At 38.2% G+C, this 19,417-nt stretch overlaps 1 protein-coding gene across 5 annotated transcripts in view; it reads left to right on the top strand.

Moving 5' to 3' along the window:
- DYM (dymeclin) overlaps nt 1–19,417 on the top strand; it is a 389,955-nt gene that overhangs the window by 288,150 nt on the left and 82,388 nt on the right. For all 5 annotated transcript variants that reach the window (XM_073343511.1, XM_073343514.1, XM_073343512.1 and 2 more), the window contains one exon: nt 9,715–9,817. In XM_073343511.1, the coding sequence (XP_073199612.1) occupies nt 9,715–9,817 (103 nt within the window). The remainder of the gene's footprint in view (nt 1–9,714; nt 9,818–19,417) is intronic.

The raw sequence follows: 19,417 nt of genomic DNA, 5'->3' as shown, positions 1-19,417 counted from the left end.
TGACATGCATGCAGCTGCAGGATTGAAGCCTAATGTCACTGCCTGCCTGAATAGTCAGTTAAACATTTTCAAATAAAAAAAAATGATTTATGTAATTAAATATAGTGATTAATCATTGCAGCTTTAATTACAAATAGGGACATGGATAATAGCAATACAGATCCAATGCTAATATTGCCTTTCTGTATGGTTGCGTGGGTCTGTGAGGGTGCTAATGCAAGAGTGTAGTTCTGATGAGACCTTTGCCAGTTTACCCATTTTAATTATATTGATTTTCTTTATGCCAGAAAACCCATCTCCCACAAAGATTTGTTTGTCTTGTCTGCCTCTTTCTTTAGGTTATGTCTGATGGCAAACCACAAAATAGAAATATATGCAAATTTTACTGCAGCCTTTCCTCTCTCTTTCTTTTCATTTAGTATTTGTTGTAGGGCATTCCTTAAATTCATAGATTTTTTTTAAGTCCAGAAGAGACCACTGTCATCATCTAATCTGACCTCTGACAAAACAGAGGCCATAGAACTTCCCTGAATTAATTCCTGTTTGATCTAGGCATATCTATTAGAAAAACATCCAGTCTTGATTTAAAACATTTCCAGTGATGGAGAATTCACGACAACCCTTGGTAAGTTGTTCCAATGGTTAATTACTCTCCCTGTTAAAAATTAGCACCTTATTTGCACTCTGAACTTGTCTACCTTCAACTACCAGCTGTTGAATGTTAGTATGTGTTTATCTGATAGATTGAAGAACCCCCCGTTATCAAATTTCTGTTCCTCATGTAGATACTTATAGACTGCGATCAAGTCATCCCTTAACTTTCTCTTGGATAAGCTAAATAGACTGAACTCCTTGAGGTCCATCACCATAATGCACATGTTCCAATCCATTAATCACTCTTGTGGCCCTTCTTTGAACCCTCTCCAGTTTTTCAGCATCCTCCTTGAAGTATGATACTAGAACTGGACACAGTATTTTAGTAGTGGTTGTGCCAGTGCCAAATACAGAGGCAATATAACCTCTCTGTGCTTATTCAATATTCCTGTTTAAACATCTGAGGATCACATATGTCCTTTCACCCACACCATTGTACAAGGAGCTCCATGTTCAGCTGATTATTCACCATGATCCCCCATCCCAAGTCGCTGTTTTCCAGAATAGAGTTCTCCACCTTATGAATATATGTCTTCATTCTTTGTTCCTAGATGTATACATTTAAATTTAGCCATATTGAAATGGTTATTGTTTGCTTGTATCTCTCTTACAAAGCGATCAAGATTGTTCTATATCAGTGACCTATGCTTGTCATTATTTGCCACTCTTCCAATCTTTGTTCCATGGTAAATTTTATCAGTAATGATTTTGGGGTTTTTCCAGGTCATTAATAAAAATATTAAGTAGTATAATGCCAAGAATTGATCCCTGTGATTGACCAATAGAAACATACCTACTTGATCATTATTCTCCATTTACAATTACATTTTGAGGCCTATCTGTTAGCCAGTATTTAATCCATTTAGTGTATAGCATGCTGAGTTTCTGTGGTTCTAATTTCTTAATCAAAATGTCGTGTGGAACCAAGCCAAATGCCTTACAGAAGTCTTAGCTATATTATATCAAAAATGTATATTATATTAAGTGTCTAATTTTAGTAGCTGCTTTTTAACATCCTCACTAGTTACTGTTGTAATGGAAAGTATTTCATCATAAGATATAAATACATCATATATTTTTTTACCAAATACAGAACTGAAATATTTATTGACCGCTTCTGCCTTTTTTGCATTATTATTCATCTACCATTTCTAGTGTGGGACCAATATCATTTTTAGAACTTGTTTGTTCTTTATATACTTTAAAAACTCATTATTTTCTTTAGCTCTGTTAGCCATTGATTTCTGCTTGTGTTCTTTTGCTTCCTTTATCAATATTCTGTAATTCCTACCTTCTAATTTATATTCATTACTACCAACTTCCCCTTTTTTTCTATTTGTTATATATATTTTTAAAAATAGCTACTTTCACATCCCTTCGAAGACAGCTTGTTGTTGTTTTTTTAACCCGGCTTCTCTTCTTTCTTAATTGTGGTATTGGGTGTCTAGTAAAATTATTTTAAACAGTTTCCAATTATCATTGACAGTTGTCTTTTAAAATTCTTTATCCCAGCTGATTTGGTTCATAATTGTTTTAATTCTTTGATCCTTTAAAAGCACCATATATATATTTTACTGCTTTGGACTTTACATTTGTTATACATAAACAAAATAATCAACTCATGGTCACTTGCAGCTATTCAACCACTAATTTTTAGTTCTGCTATAAAGAGGAATTGATCTGTCAAGATCAGGTCTAATATACAGTTCCCTAATGTTAGATTCAACACCTTCCGAGTTAGAATTCCTAACAATTATTTATGACAATTGCCTAAGGACACTTTAGTACTGGCAGCATGAAACTTTGAGGTCTCCCATGATAACTCAGGGGGTTTTTTCCCCTACACATTATAGATATGTGCTTAAGAAGTTGGTCTTCCTGTTCTCTAGTGTGATTTTAGAGGTCCATTGATTCATAAGCATTCTTATGAAAGGATGTGGTAAGGAGGTCCCTGTGTATTTGAGCTTTAACTGTTCTGAACTTGAGTACATTGTTAATATATAAGTTACATATCATCACAGAAAGTAATGTTGGAAAACCCCACACTATCGTCATCTTATTTAGTCTATCCACCCTGACCGTGAAGGATTTTTTCCTACTATATATTTTTCCATTGTTGTGTCCAGTCTAGTCTTAAATAGGCAGAAGTAGAAGTGTGATTAAGGCATATGAATGGGAATTAGGAGACATTTTTATGACTCTGCCACGGGTAAATGGGAATAACAATACTGCCTTTAGGTGGTGCTCTGAGGCTGAATTAATATTTTACCAGTTGCTCTCAGATGCTCGGAGAGAGGGTGCTACACAAAGTGCAAATTATTATTCTAATTCATTAAGTGTCTTGAGTGATGAGGCTTCCCCAGACTTCGCCATTGCACTGTTCCACACTCCTTGAGATGTAAGTGTTCAGCAGTTATTCCTGATATTCAGCCTATATTTTCCTTTGCCTAATTTCATCGCATCCCAGGAATTCTGTGAAATTAATAGTTAGTTCACCTTATCACACACCCTCCAGAAGTAGAAATTGATAGGGGAGGTTTCAGCAGCTAATCTTCTAATTAAATTATCTGACCTTTTAAATTATAGGAAGAAAAGGGAAAATCAGACAAGAAGAGGGAATGAGGCAACCTTTTTTCTCTCTCTCTAATTCTGCTGTTCCTTCCCCTCTCCTCACTCATCCTCCTCTATTTTCCTGGGGGGTCGGGGAGGGGGGGGGATTCATTTTGCTATATGTTTTCCAGTTCTGTGCAGGAGGATTAATATTGTGTATGTTTCCATTCTCACATGCTGAAGAAATGCATTACTCAAAATCCTGCTGCCTTATTCTGTGTTTTGTATTTAAATTCCCTTTGCAGCCAAAGCAGCTCATAGGGTTTTCCCCAAAAAGCTACTTATGGTGAAGTCCCTCTTCTTTCCAGAGCTGCATTCTTCCTCTTCTTGAAATGAACTGTACCTTTCAAAATAGACTGAGACACTTTGTTTAATCTGCCCTTGAACTCACTGCACTAGACACCTCTAGATCAGTTTTAACCAAAGGTGCTGTCTGCACAGCACTAGATGGTTTTGATGACACTACTGAATTAGCAGTACTAATGACTGCAGAAGTAACACTGCATTCCCCGTTGCAGGTAAACAACCAGTTTTCAAAGCCAAGCTTTAGACAAGCTGAAAATCTGTCTGCAAATGAGCAATTTACTGTGTAAAACAGCAACTGGATTTGGGAAGGGAAAAGGAACTGTGCTGCTGTGTATGCCATTATCCTGGATGATCTTATTTTTGTGTTCTTATTCACTTTCAGTAGTCTTATCCAAGTGTTTCCAGTTATAACAGTTGCCGATTGGTGGGAGGCTGATATGAGGCCTAACCAGGTAGATATCTTGATAAAAGACTGGAGATGGATCCACTTTTCTCTGGGATACAGATTTTCACTGTCTTCAGATCTATTGAATTATCCTGAATGCTGTAGGTATTGATCACCACCTATACCTATCACAAAGGATTAGTATTTCTTAATCTTATCTAACACTATTTGTATATCAGACTAATTGAGAGAGGTGTGGTTCAGTGATAGTTTCATCCTGGGGCTAGGACTCAGGAAGCTGTATTTCTAACACCAGCTCTGATCCTGATTCCCTCTGGTCTTGAGCTTGTTACTTCATTATTCTGCTTCAGTTTCTCCATCTGTAACATAGGGAGGACAATATACAGCTATCATAAAGGTAGTTGTGAGGATTTATTAGATAATGACTGATAAGGAATTTGAATATAAAGTGTTATAGAAATCAAGCTATTAATACTATTCCTAAGATGACACAGACTGAAGAGATGTTGGGAACGGATAGGACATTGAATTGGCTCTTAAGAGAAAAGGTAAGGTGTGGGTTTGAAAAACTAATTATTTCCTCTTGACTCCCTCAGAAGAATATTGCAAAAATCTCTTGTCTTTTGCAGAGGTTCTTGGATAACAATAAAGAAACAGGATATTGTTAGTGTGAGCAACTTACTCTACATGCTGTAAAAGATACTGACTGTATTTTAAGCAAATAAAGAACAAAGAAGACTTGCTCAAATTCTGATCAACACTTTTGCAGAGAGAAAAGTTTTGAGTTCTCTCTGCTCTTCAAAGCACTAAAACTGTCTCTCAGGTCCCCAAAAGATTCTGTATCTATAGTATATTAACCCAGGAAATATTCTGCCTCTTGCATACTATTTTATGAAACTGGCTATATAAATGTATATATTTGTTTATATAAATGTAACATATGAACAGAGTAGGCTCTGCTGCTGCACCCTGGTGCCCATCAAGAGAGACTACCAAGCATTCCCCAATGCTAACACCACCACTTCATTGTTAGTGGGTGTCACTAGCTTAGATTTACCCTGTTTTGTGTTGTCACTTTTATATTCTCTAATAAATGACTAATTAATATTAGTGATTTTTGTGAAATCTTATACCAGCTCTAAATCCTTATGAATGCTCTGAAAATAAGCCAGCAGGAGATGATAAAAGAATGTACAACAGCAGAGCTCTTCTACTTATGGTAAATCATGTCACCTCTAGGATATAATTGACTGCACCAAGAAAAAAAAGTTTTTTACAATTATGACCATCCAGAGCTCTGGGTGCATGTAGAAGAATTATATAATAAAACATTCAAATTAGGACACAAACCAATCCAAACTCTCCAACCATCCAGATAAAACTCACTCAGTCCACAATTCCAGAAAAACATGCAGGGGTGGCAGGGAAATATATGAGCTTAACAAATTCAGGTTCTGATGAACCAGTGTGAGGAAGCAGGTTCCAGAACTGAGGTGGATTCTCTGGAAATGCTCTCTGAAATCAATCTAGCTTACATTGTGCCTATTACCATACTATCTGAGTGCCTTATCTCCAGTTCCCCTCCCTTTTAAATCCAGGAGTTAGTAGTTTAAGCAACTGAGACTATTTCAGCAGTTACGATATCACATAATTATTGATCTATCTGCAAACTGAAAGCACTGCAGCCTCAGACTGTGTCACTGTATATTCTGATTGTCTCACAAGCATGTTGAACAGGAAGAGCCCTATGGTACCCTCCAAAAGAGGGATTCTTAGAGCAGTGCTACCATGTAGATTCTCTCCGAGATAAAGGAATGGAGCCACTCAAGCATGGTTTATTCTATCCTTGCCAAGAACTGCAGCCTTGTCGTCAGTGGTATCAAAGGCAACTGAGAGATCTCAAAGAATCTGCATGGACATGGATTACCTCAAACAGGCTATAATTGACAAATGAGACCAGTGCTGTCTGTGAGCCATATCCAGAACTAAAACATGGTTGATTTTCAAGTGTCTTTTGAGTTTCTCTCTTACCTTGTTCTGGTGGCACATCACACTTTCAGAATGGTTATAGCCATCAAAGAGAAGCAAAAGTGTCTGTCCTTTGTCTCTGTGTGTAAAATATAAAATATGGGGAGATCAAAAATAGAGGTGGTGAATGGATTTGAGGGTAAAAGTAGTAAGCTAACTGCCTGGGAGAAAAAGAAAAGTTAGAAATTACAATAAAGAGGTTGGGGAGCTTCATAAAGCAGGGATCCAGAAAGTAATAAATTGTATGATTTGTGAGTTAGTAAATGTATGGTATGAGTAGGGCAATATAACATTTGTCAACCCCAAAGGCTGAACACTTCAAGGCTGTACACAGCTCTGCTCCTGCATTCTTCTAGGCCAAGATTTTCAAAAGTGACTAGCAATTTTGGAGGTCTCCATTTTTTGGATACTCAACTCGAGGCACCTTACAGGGGTTCTGATTGTCAGAAAGTGCTGAGCACTTATCCTAGTCTTTTATTTCCTACTGCTACTGACATCAGGGCCTTCCCTCTGCCTTCACCTTCAGTTTACGTACTCCTACATTCACTGCCATACTTCCTTACATGACTGCCCTATATGTCTGGAATGACCTCTCTCATCTACATCATTCAAGCTGCGTTCCTCCTTCATATCTCTCCATCAAACACTGTGGTGCATATGTTAAACAGACAATTTCTTGACTTTCTGTTGTGCAACACTATTCCTTGCTTTTCCACTTCCTTGACTACATCCTGTCTCCCTATGCCTTGCCTCCCTTAGATTGTACGATGCTCAGGCAGGGACCTGTCTTTCTGTGTCTTTAAAGCACCATCTCTGTGTTAACATTAGACAAGGCAGTACAGTATTGTGATGTCTTTGTGTTTACAATAAATATACAGCATAACGATTACATTCCCTATTAAATTTGTTTAAAATATTAAGATTTATAGTCATTGTCAAGGTTCCTCCCCCACTCTGAACTCTAGGGTACAGACGTGGGGACCTGCATGAAAAACCTCCTAAGCTTCTCTTTACCAGCTTAGGTCAAAACTTCCCCAAGGTACAAAATATTCCACCCGTTGTCCTTGGACTGGCCGCTACCACCACCAAACTAATACTGGTTACTGGGGAAGAGCTGTTTGGACGCGTCTTTCCCCCCAAAATACTTCCCAAAACCCTGCACCCCACTTCCTGGACAAGGTTTGGTAAAAAGCCTCACCAATTTGCCTAGGTGACTACAGACCCAGACCCTTGGATTTTAAGAACAATGAACAATCCTCCCAACACTTGCACCCCCCCTTTCCTGGGAAATGTTGGATAAAAAGCCTCACCAATTTGCATAGGTGACCACAGACCCAAACCCTTGGACCTGAGAACAATGAAAAAGCATTCAGTTTTCTTACAAGAAGACTTTTAAAAAAAATAGAAGTAAATAGATATAAAGAAATCCCCCCTGTAAAATCAGGATGGTAGATATCTTACAGGGTAATTAGATTCAAAAACATAGAGAACCCCTCTAGGCAAAACCTTAAGTTACAAAAAAGATACACAGACAGAAATAGTTATTCTATTCAGCACAATTCTTTTCTCAGCCATTTAAAGAAATCATAATCTAACACATACCTAGCTAGATTACTTACTAAAAGTTCTAAGACTCCATTCCTGGTCTATCCCCGACAAGGACCAGCATATAGACAGACACACAGACCCTTTGTTTCTCTCCCTCCTCCCAGCTTTTGAAAGTATCTTGTCTCCTCATTGGTCATTTTGGTCAGGTGCCAGCGAGGTTACCTTTAGCTTCTTAACCCTTTACAGGTGAGAGGAGCTTTCCCCTGGCCAGGAGGGATTTCAAAGGGGTTTACCCTTCCCTTTATATTTATGACAGTCATGCTCTACCTAAACATCAACGTCCAGGAACATACCCATACATCTGAAAACGAAGCTGAACCTGTGAGTTTAATGTGATTGAGAGCTGAAGGATAGATTTAAACTGATTGATTGAAAGGCCAGTGTTTTATCCATCAAACCACCCAACTTGTAAATCATCTATTAACCTTAATGAAAATAAATTTTGATTTAATTTTTTGCGGGGTGTGGTAGGGTAACGTTTTAAAATCTGAAAAATTAAAACAAATGGATATCCTGGTGAAGGGACCTACATGCATGAAGTGAAAGTAAGAAGCAGTCAACTGCCTGTGAATTATTTTTATGATAATGTAATAGATCAGGCTAAACGCACAAAACCCCATAATTCTTGGCCATTGTGTCACTTTGATGTTCTATTATGTACAGTGTTCAGCTTTGATCACCTCACCTAGAGAATGATTTACAGTAGCAGAGACCAACAAAGTCTTGAAGGGCAACAAAACAGTTTATGCATGATTTACATATGAAGCCAGATTCTTGAAGTTCTTTAGCCTGAAGAGAAAGATTAGGTGATGTACAAAATAGTGAAGGGTACAGTGAAGACACTCAACAAAGGAACACCAGTGGCACTAAAGAGCAGTCCCTTTAAAATACAAAACTTCTAAAATAGTACTTTCATCTGTGTAGTTAACCTGAACCAGTAAATTCACTGCCGAGGAGCTCATACAAATTCAGACTGGAAATAAGGTGCCCCTTTTTTAACTGTAACTAACCATTGGTAATTTGGAATGGATTATAGTGGATTCTCCATCACTAGCACTTTTTAAATCAGGATTGGATGTTTTTCTAAAAGTTAGGCTCAAATGCAAATAGGAATTAATTCAGGGAAATTTTATGGCCTTTGTTATGCAAGTCAGATTAGATGATCACAGTGTTCCTTTCTGGGCTTGTCTATGAATCTGTACAGTTACGGACTGCATAATTTACATTTTTCTTCAGACTTAGTACATCTGTTTAGCATCTCATAGTACTATGTATGCCAGGTGGTGCATGTAAAATAATTTATTTGGGGAATACACAGTGCTTACCCCAATTAGTAAAGATTAAGCACAGGACTTTTAAACGATCCAAAGTGATTTCTGAGCATAAGGGAATGTCTTTAGTGAGACTTTTTATAAGGATGTAAGTCACTTAGATGATTTTGAAATTTCCACCCAAAGTATAAGAAGTTAAAAATAATAAAAAACAATGCAGACATACAAAGCCCCTCTAAATTCACAGAGGAATTACCTTTGTAATTCAGTTCCTCATCCTCTGAATTGCACCTGAAGTCTCTGCTGCTCCTTGAAAAGAAAACGTATAGTATGGGATTGCTGACTAAATTTGTAAAATACATATCTTTATTAACTTGGTTTTTTTTAATGTACTAGAACATTAACAAACTGAAACATAAAAAGTGGGGGGAAATGTACAATGTATCCAAGGTTGTGGAAAATAAGTATATTGCATTGAGATAGTGAGCTTGAAGACTTAATTGTTATGAATACACAGGAGCAGAATTTAAGTTGCACATACAATCTTAACTTTGTTATTCCCAAACTTTTGAATATTTAAGCATGAAAACTTAACATTCTTTCTCCATATTTTATAGTATGGAATTCAAAGTTCTTTTTCGCTTACCTAAGATGTAAAGCATATATTACCCATACAATTGATGTGCATTGTATTTTTCTTTAAATCTCCCAATTCAAGGAAATATTATGGAGAGTTTCTTCTAATTGAATAGTCTAGCTTACTGGAAGTAGAGGGTCGCTTGTGGATTCTTATTATAGTAAACATTTTCCGATTTTTGTGTTCTTTTTCAGTTTGTTTTCTTTGTTGTCTAAAAAACACAACAAAGTTTTGGAGCAAGCCACACAAACCTTGCGAGGTTCCCTCAGTTCAGATGACTCTCCACTTCCTGATTACGTGAGTATTGAGCTTAATGTTTTAGTGAACTTCTCAAAATAGAAACAGCAACATCCCTAAATCTGCAAAAGTTTATCAAAGTGTGTGACAATGAGGCAACCACCAACACCAAAATATAGGAACCTCTCAAAATGACATCATGTCTGAAACTGAGTAAGAAAATGAAAAATATACTTAAAAATGGCAAAACAAAACCACAGCTATTCAAAGCTGAGAAACCTTCCATAGCCTGTCAGCTTGCAGTTTTCAAGAGAGTTGCAATCAGATGTATTTGAGAGAGATAGTTAAAAGCATACTTTAAAAAAACAAACCTCTTCGGCATCTACCAATATTTTAAAAGGCCTAAAATATTATGCATATCTGCTATTGAAACAAACCCTAATTCGTCTGTGAAACAGCAGTGCCCAATATATGAATGAAGTTGTAGACCAAACTGGTGTTTTCTGAACATGCATGCACACATGCACTTCTAAGGATGGCTTCTCATCTGTTCTAAGCCAATATCTTCAGATGGGACAATAATTTGTAAATTGATAGCATGACTGTCAGAAAACTCCTTGTTTACTATACTGTTAATTTATACAACAAAGAAAGTTCCTCCCAGGTCTTCAATGGTATTATTTATATATTCTTTTCAAATGTCTCTGGTTTATATTGATTTACATTGTTACATTTTATTTTATAAAACTTGTGCAAAAATGTTTTTCCTCTTTTATAAATTGCTATGAGTTTGACCATGGAAATATAACCATATTTTACCTTGAGTTTTAGTAAGTGTTTCAGGAAACCAAACTCTGAGGGATTACAAACTGTACAACTCCATCTTCACATATTTCAAGCTTTTAAAAGCCTATGTACCTTCTAGAACATCTTTTATTATTATTATTTATTATTTGCATTATCATATAACCTAGGAGCTCCAGTCATGGAACAGAACCCAAGGGTAGGCACTGTACAAATAGAAAAAAAGATAGTCCCTGCCTACAGACCCTAAGTATAAGACAAGAGACAACTGATGAATACAGACAGACTAATAGGGGAGTACAAGAAAACAATATTGGTCAGCACGATAGGCTGTGGTCTCAACACACTAGCTAATAGCTATTGAAACTATTACTTTTTATCTAACAGGTTATATTTTGGGGGCTCAAAATGATTAATTTAACTAGCAACATCTCTTGGCTCGCATGTCCTGGCCAGAGTTGTTTATATGCAATACACAAACAATGCCATTTTGCTATTCAAAAGCAGAGGGCTGGCTAAGTTATTGAGTAAACAATCCTTGCCACCTGTGATGCCATATTTCAGAGTAACTTCTTACGACAACAGTGAGTTTATGCTCTCTGATTTGTCTGTTGTGCTTTTGAGAAGTAACACTCTAACCTTTAACATATCAACTAATTTGTAACTCAAAACTTGGTGTTAAACAAACAAAACAAAAAGTCACTTATTAGCATAAGGAAAGAACCATATCATGTGTTTTATTAAAAGAGAATATAACATAAGTCTAAAAGCTCTTTCAGTTGGGTAAGCATGAACAACCAGATGTCCTTTAGACTTTGCAAGAGTCTGAATGGGTTGGTGCTCTAACTTTATAAGTAAAAAGAAAAGGAGTGCTTGTGGCACCTTAGAGACTAACAAATTTATTTGAGCATAAGCTTTCGTGAGCTACAGCTCACTTCCGATGAAGTGAGCTGTAGCTCACGAAAGCTTATGCTCAAATAAATTTGTTAGTCTCTAAGGTGCCACAAGTACTCCTTTTCTTTTTGCAGATACAGACTAATACAGCTGCTACTCTGAAACCTGTCAGTTAGGTGCTGGAGTTCTAAATGATCCCATCTTTGGGGATGTCACTTGAATGTCATTTCAAAGGCAATTAAAAGCTTGTCAGTGGCCGGAAGTACCCTCTAGCAATTAAACCTCTGGCTTATTCATATAGCATTTGGAAATCCCTCTGATGAAAGGTGCTGTACAAGTACAAAATATTATTTTTTCATCCCACAAGATCTATAGAGTAACTACACAGTTGTCAATACATACTTTTACTAAACATTTATTTCTTGGACACATTTTAAAGTTGGTCTCAAGAAATTCCTAGTGTTTTAGAGCACTCTGGTGCCATATGTTGAAGGTCATGTGACCAAATCATATGAAATGTGCAAGAAAGTTCCTTTGCAACGCATTTTTCATATGTGGGGCATATGACCCCATCTTTTTAAATACAAAAAATGCTCTCATAATCCATCCTCCAAAGCACAGTCCAGAATGTTACTTTTCTGCATTAGTTAAGGCCTAGAAATTGATCTACTTTTATAGTCAATAAGGAAAGTTTAAATAATATGAGCAAAGTAAGCCATGCAATTTGAGTCCAGTAGCAAAGCCTGATGGATTTGTAAGAACTGCTGATCAGAGCTGAATTTTTCCTGGCCAATTCCCAGTCTAGTGAATTATTTCTTACCTGCTGTGCAAAGCTAATGTTGTTTGGAAGCCCAGGATTCTACAAATGTTGCTGCATTTCCTCCTCCTTTGTTAATAATCTAAATAAAACTTCGTAATTGCTTGATGAGATGTTTCTCTCTTTCTATTCTTTTTCTTTCTCAGCTTGTGCTCTATAATGGCGGTAAATGAAGTCCACTATTTAGATTCTTCTTTGATTTATCCTTGATTTATATGGTAAATAGAAAGCAGCTGTCTATTTAAGCATCTAATTCTTGAAACCCTTAGGCCCCTCAAGCATCATCTGGAAATAATGTAGCTTGTAAAACAAAGCTAAGAAGAAAAAGCAATGTTTGTTTTATGTGGGATGAATGACTTCAGTTGGGGTCCTTCTAATTCGGCCATTATGAGGGTTATTAAAAAGCAGTATTACAAAAGTGGTTTCAACAAAAAGAATTTTTTGTAAATTCTATCTTGTTATTATTATTAGTCAAAGCTGAAAGTACTTATTAATAGACCTTCATTTCAGTTCCCCCAACTGAGAACCAAAGGATCTGTAATCTTGCTCTCTCATATATGGGTGGATGTTAAATGGTTCCCTTATTTCATTTAATTCCTTAAAACAATCAGTGTGTTAGAAGTCAAATCTACATATTTGTCTTGTATGTCTTGGGATCTGTAAAGTCTAGCTGAAGGAAGGTCTCTGAACAGAAATATTATTAGCTATCTTTTAAACAAGGTGAAACAACATAGAAAGCTACATGTTTTATTCAGGATTTAATGACGTTGCTGTTGATAAAAAATGACTGCATATAAGAACTAGACAAGCTTTATCTTCAGTATGTGTGATTTAATCTCAGTTTTGTTAAACTGCTGAAGCAAAGTTAATGCTCTGTAACATAAATTATTTCACCCTACCATGCCACCATATCTCCTGTCCTGTCCTTGTCCTTTAGGAATAAATTTCTGTGACGTTCTCTCAGCTGTGATCTCTTTAGACAATCACTTGATCTGTTAGCTGAGATTGCCAACAGTAGTACCAGCTGAGGTGGTGGTTTTTGTGACCTGGACAAATGAGTTGTTAATCTGTCTACCAAACTGCCAATATATAAGAATTTCAGTCACTCAATCTGGACAATGTAAAAACTGTAACTAAGAGATCATAACGTTTTGGCACCATGTAAAGTCTTGTATGCTTACATAGGTACAACCCATAGGCACAGCTGCACCTAACAAAAGTTTGGTTTTAGAGCTATATTAAGGTAAACAGACTTTACTTGTGATATTCTCAGCATCTAAAGAAGAACTGCATCACAGTGGGCAATAAGCATTTCTTACGAAGGTGAGCTGCCTATCATTAAATGAATAGATTGATTAATGAGAAATAGAACTAAGAAGACAGTCTTCTGCGCTACAGTCTGGTAACTTTAGTAGTGTTTTAGAGGTGAAACTAAACCAGTTAGCCATCCAGCTACTATGATACAATTAATAATGTCTAGACCAGTGGTGGGCAACCTGCGGCCCGCCAGGATAATCCGCTGGTGGCCATGAGACAGTTTGTTTACATTGACCATCCGCAGCTCCCAGTGGCTGAGGTTCGCCGTTCCCGGCCAATGGGAGCTGCAGGACGCGGTGGCCAGTACATCCCTGCAGCCCATGCTGCTTCCTGCAGCTCCCATTGTCCGGGAACGGCGAACTGCAGCCACTGGGAGCTGCGGACGGTCAATGTAAACAAACTGCCTCATGGCCCGCTAGAGGATTACTCTGACAGGCCACAGGTTGCCCACCACTGGTCTAGACAATAGACTGTCGACATACTGTCTAGCAGTAATTACACATAGTGACTGTGTATTGCATTAGAGTTCCTTAATTGTATCCTTTGTTATGCTAGCAGTAGAAGTTGAGTCATTTTTTGCTGAACGAGAAAAGGCTTCTCATCATCAAATATAAAAAAGAAAGTAATCTTTCTGGCATAGTGTTTACTCGAGTCATATTTAAAATCTATTGTTTAGCCCTGTTCTTCCCATTGAAGCTCTGTCGGCGTCTTTCCAGAATTATTTTCCTATGTAACTTCTTCCATTTTTACTTGTCAAGGTCCCGACATAATTTAAGCTTTTCAGGGTTTGATTTACCAAAATCAAAATGATAGTATTTAGTTCCATCATATTAATGAATGAATGGCATTGTTAGTATTCACTTACTCCTAAATGTTTGTCTTTGAATTTTAGACCTTTTTATGGCTGCACTTAATATGGTTTTCTAGTGTAATTATGAAATAAAATGATTATGCCATGCGGGTACTCATAGCAGTGCCGCTGATTTGAAGGTATATATTGTCCCCAAATGTGAGTATTCACTTACTCCTAAATGTTTGTCTTTGAATTTTAGACCTTTTTATGGCTGCACTTAATATGGTTTTCTAGTGTAATTATGAAATAAAATGATTATGCCATGCAGGTACTCATAGCAGTGCCGCTGATTTGAAGGTATATATTGTCCCCAAATGTGAAATAGTTATGGGTGAGGACAAAGTCACAAAGTTCAGCCACCAGGTTTGCCGTGACATTATCAGGGATAGTGTTCCTGACAGCTTGTAGTCCATCTTTGTGTGGAATGTTGGTGTAGAGGGCTTCTACATCCATAGTGGCCAGGATGGTGTTTTCAGGAAGATCACCGATGGATTGTAGTTTCCTCAGGAAGTCGGTGGTGTCTCGAAGATAGCTAGGAGTGCTGGTAGCGTAGGGCCTGAGGAGGGAGTCTGCGTGGCCAGACAATCCTGCTGTCAGGGTGCCAATGCCTGAGATGATGGGGCGCCCAGGATTTCCAGGTTTATGGATCTTGGGTAGCAGATAGAATACTCCAGGTCGGGGTTCCAGGGGTGTGTCTGTGCAGATTTGTTCTTGTGCTTTTTCAGGGATTTTCTTGAGCAAATGCTGTAGTTTCTTTTGGTAACCCTCAGTGGGATCAGAGGGTAATGGCTTGTAGAAAGTGGTGTTGGAGAGCTGCCAAGCAGCCTCTTGTTCATATTCCAACCTATTCATGATGACAACAGCACCTCCTTTGTCAGCCTTTTTGATTATGATGTCAGAGTTGTTTCTGAGGCTGTGGATGGCATTGTAATCTGCACGGCTGAGGTTATGGGGTAAGTGATGCTGCTTTTCCACAATTTCAGCTCATACACGTCGGCGGAAGCACTCTATGTAGAAGTCCAGTCTGCTGTTTCGACCTTCAGGAGGAGCCCACCTAGAATCCTTCTTTTTGTAGTGTTGGTAGGGAGGTCTCTGTGGATTAGTATGTTGTTCAGAGGTGTTTTGGAAATATTTCTTGAGTCAGAGATGTCGAAAATAGGATTCTAGGTCACTACAGAACTGTATCATGTTCGTGGGGGTGGAGGGGCAGAAGGAGAGGCCCCGAGATGGGACAGATTCTTCTGCTGGGCTAAGAATTCACCTGCACATCTACCAATGTGATATATGCCATCATGTGCCAGCAATGCCCCTCTGCCATATACATTGGGCAAACTGGATAGTCTCTACGTAAAAGAATAAATGGACACGTTGCAGTGGGGGAGGTTTAGATTGGATATTAGGAAATACTTTTTCACTAAGAGGGTGGTGAAACACTGGAATGCGTTACCTAGGGAGGTGGTAGAATCTCCTTCCTTAGAGGTTTTTAAGGTCAGGCTTGACAAAGCCCTGGCTGGGATGATTTAACTGGGAATTGGTCCTGCTTTGAGCAGGGGGTTGGACTAGATGACCTTCTGGGGTCCCTTCCAACCCTGATATTCTATGATTCTATGATTCTATGACACAAATCAGATGTCAAGAATTATAACATTCATAAACCAGTCGGAGAACACTTCAATCTCTCTGGTCACTCGATTTCTGATCTAAAAGTGACTATTCTTCAACAAAAAAACTTCAAAAACAGACTCCAACGAGAGATTGATGAATTGGAATTAATTTGCAAATTGGATGCAATTAACCTAGGCTTGAATAGAGACTGGGAGTGGTTGAGTCATTATACAAAGTAAAACTATTTCCCCTTGTTTATTCTCTTCCCCAGCCCCCACCCCCACCCCCGTTCCTCAGACGTTCTTGTTAACTCCTGGAAATGTGCTGGAAATGGCCCATCTTGATTATCACTTCAAAAGGTTTTCTCTCCCCCCATCCCACTCTCCTGCTGGTAATAGCTCATCTTAAGTGATCACTCTCCTTACAATGTGTATGGTTAACATCCATTTTTGCATGATCTGTGTGTATATAAATCTCCTCACTGTGTTTTCCACTTTATGCATCCGATGAAGTGAGCTGTAGCTCACGAAAGCTTATGCTCAGATAAATTGGTTAGTCTCTAAGGTGCTACAAGTCCTCCTTTTCTTTTTGCGAATACAGACTAACACAGCTGCTACTCTGAAGCCAGAGATTATATAGACAAACAATAGCAAAGTGGGAACTATAATGACAAAACAATACAGAAGTGAGGATTTCACATCCCAGCTATTGATAAGTGAGTTCTTGCCAGACAGGATGCTATCAAACTAAGTTTTGTTTTACATCTTCTAGGCACTTCCCTTTCTCTGGAGGTAATAGGCACTAACTATCAGGAGAGGATTGTATTCCTAACAGCCCAATAGCACCTTCTTTCAATGTGACTAGTTTGGAATGTGAGGATGTGACCGGTCGCTTCCCAGCTTATGGCTGCCTCTGTTGCTTAGCCAAAGGCCTTAGCCTAAAAACAGGGCCTCAGACTGTCACAGTAAGAGAAGGCCCTTACACCAGCAGACAGTGATTTTGGTTCTTTTATATCTCTATAACTAGCCAAGTGATAAGAATACACCTAAATTCTTAAAGTATAGGCCTTTACAGACAGGCCTGAATATCTATATCCGAACAAGGAGGATCAGAATATCATACAAGATTTGGATGACCTTTAAAACTGGAATAATAGAAATGGGATGAAATTTAATAATGCAAAGTGCAAGGTTATACACTTAGAGACTAACCATAAGAATTTTTGCTGTAAACTGGGGACATATAAATTGGAAGTGACAAAGGAGAGGAAAGACTTGGGTGTATTGGGCGATCACAGGATGACTATGAGCCATTGATATGATGCGGCCATGAAAAAAGGGTAATGCAGTCCTAGGATGCATCAGGCAAGGTATTTACATTAGAGATAAGGAAGTGTTAGTACCATTATGCAAGGCACTGGTGAGACCTCATCTGGAATACTGTGCAATTCTGGTCTCCCATGTTTTAGAAAGATGAATTCAAACTGGAACAGGTGCAGAGCAGATCATCTAGGATGATCAGAAGAGTGGAAAACCTACCTTACAAGAGGAGACTTAAGGAGCTTGGCTTGTTTAGCCTAACCAAATGAAGACTGAGGGGGAATATGATTGCTCTCTATAAATACATTAGCGAGATAAACACAAGGGAGGGAGAGGAGTTATTTAAGTTAAGGGCCAATGTTGGCACAAGAACAAATGGATATAAACTGGCCATCAACAAGTTAAGGCTTGAAATGACATGAAGGTTTCTAACCATCAGAGGAGTGAAATTCTGGAACAGCTTTTCAAGGGGACATAAATTCTAACTGTTTTCAGGACTGAGTTTGATAAATTTATGGAGGGGATGGTATGATGAGATTGCCTACAATGGCATGTGGCCCTGTTGCAACTGCTAGTAACAAATATCTCCATCAGCCAGATATGGGACAATAGATGGGGAGGACTCTGAGGTACTACTGTGAATTCTTTCCCTGGTGTCTGGCTGGTGGGTCTCATTGACATGCTCAGGGTCTAACTGATGGTTGTATTATGGGGTAGGAAAATAATTTTTCCCCAGGTCAATTTGGTAGAGACCCTGGTGGGTTTTGCCTTCCTCTGCAGCATGGACAAAGGTCATTTGCTGATTTGAAGTAAATGGTAGATTTTCTATAACTTGAAGTCTTTAAATCATGATTTGAGGACTTCAGTAACTCAGCCAGTCTATTACAGGAGTGGGTGGGTGAGGTTCTGTGACCTGCGATGTGCAGGAGGTCAAACTAGAGGATCGCGATTGTCCCTTCTGGCCTTAAAGTCTATAAGTTCCTCTTTATCGGTTAAGACGAGGTTTAATTATAGAATTCTCCTTCAACACTTCTTGTCTTAGGAAATTGTCATCTATTATAATTAGAAATTCGAAGGATGTTATTGTACTGGCTGCATGAAACCTCCAGCATATGTCACTCAAATTGAAGTTGTCCATTATCATGCAGGTATAGATAGGTGCATAAGGAGCTGTTCATTCTGTTTCCACGTGTGATTTGGTGATCTGTAGCAGACACCAACTAGTACCCCGACTTCTGCTTTATCTGTTAGGACATTGATGCAGAAGCATTCAGGATCATTTTCTTGTGAGTTATCAGTAACTCTGAAACAGGTAATTTCATTTTTGACATAGAGTGCCACTTCCCCTCCCCTTTTGCCCACTCAATCCTTCCTAAGTAGGTAACATATAACCATTGATCTTAACATTCCAATCATGCAAATTATACTAGCAGGCTTCAATAACACCAACTAGATAGAATTTCTGCTCATAAATGAGCAATTCCAATTCTTCTTGTTTGTTACCCAGGCTCCTCTCATTTTGGTGTATAAGCAATTCAGGTATTTCTTCTCTTCATGTCCTTTGGTTCCTTGATTAATGTTGTTCTCTGCATTTTGGTTGTGTACTGAGTGCTTGTATCTTCCCTCTTCTTACCCTCTCTTTAGCTATAAGTTTAATCCCCTTCTGACTATTCTGGTTGCTGTCTGATTCTTGACAACCCTACACTGTTGGCTTATAAATGGAATTGCCATTTAATATCAGATTCTTTTTAGGGTGCTCTTCCTTCCACTGTGAGTGCTGAGCTGCAGGCTATAAATATATTTTCTAAGTATTAGTCATCCTCTCCCCCAGATGAATTATGTTTTAGCATGAGAGAAAATTACTCCTACCTAATCCCACAATTTTTATATAATTAAAAGGTAGCAATTTTTGGGCAGACTTGAATAACTGTCTAACTTAAGAGCCAGAATGAGCTCCTTTATTAAGTAAGTGCCAAATTCTGCAGTTCCTTCTGAATTCTTACTCAGCACCTCCCCTTGAATCCATTTGGAGTCTTTACTAAGTAAAGACT

The sequence above is a fragment of the Lepidochelys kempii genome, chromosome 5, assembly GCF_965140265.1.
Source record: "Lepidochelys kempii isolate rLepKem1 chromosome 5, rLepKem1.hap2, whole genome shotgun sequence".
Classification (NCBI taxonomy): Eukaryota; Metazoa; Chordata; order Testudines; family Cheloniidae; genus Lepidochelys; species Lepidochelys kempii.
This window is presented reverse-complemented; position numbering and strand designations above follow the sequence as displayed.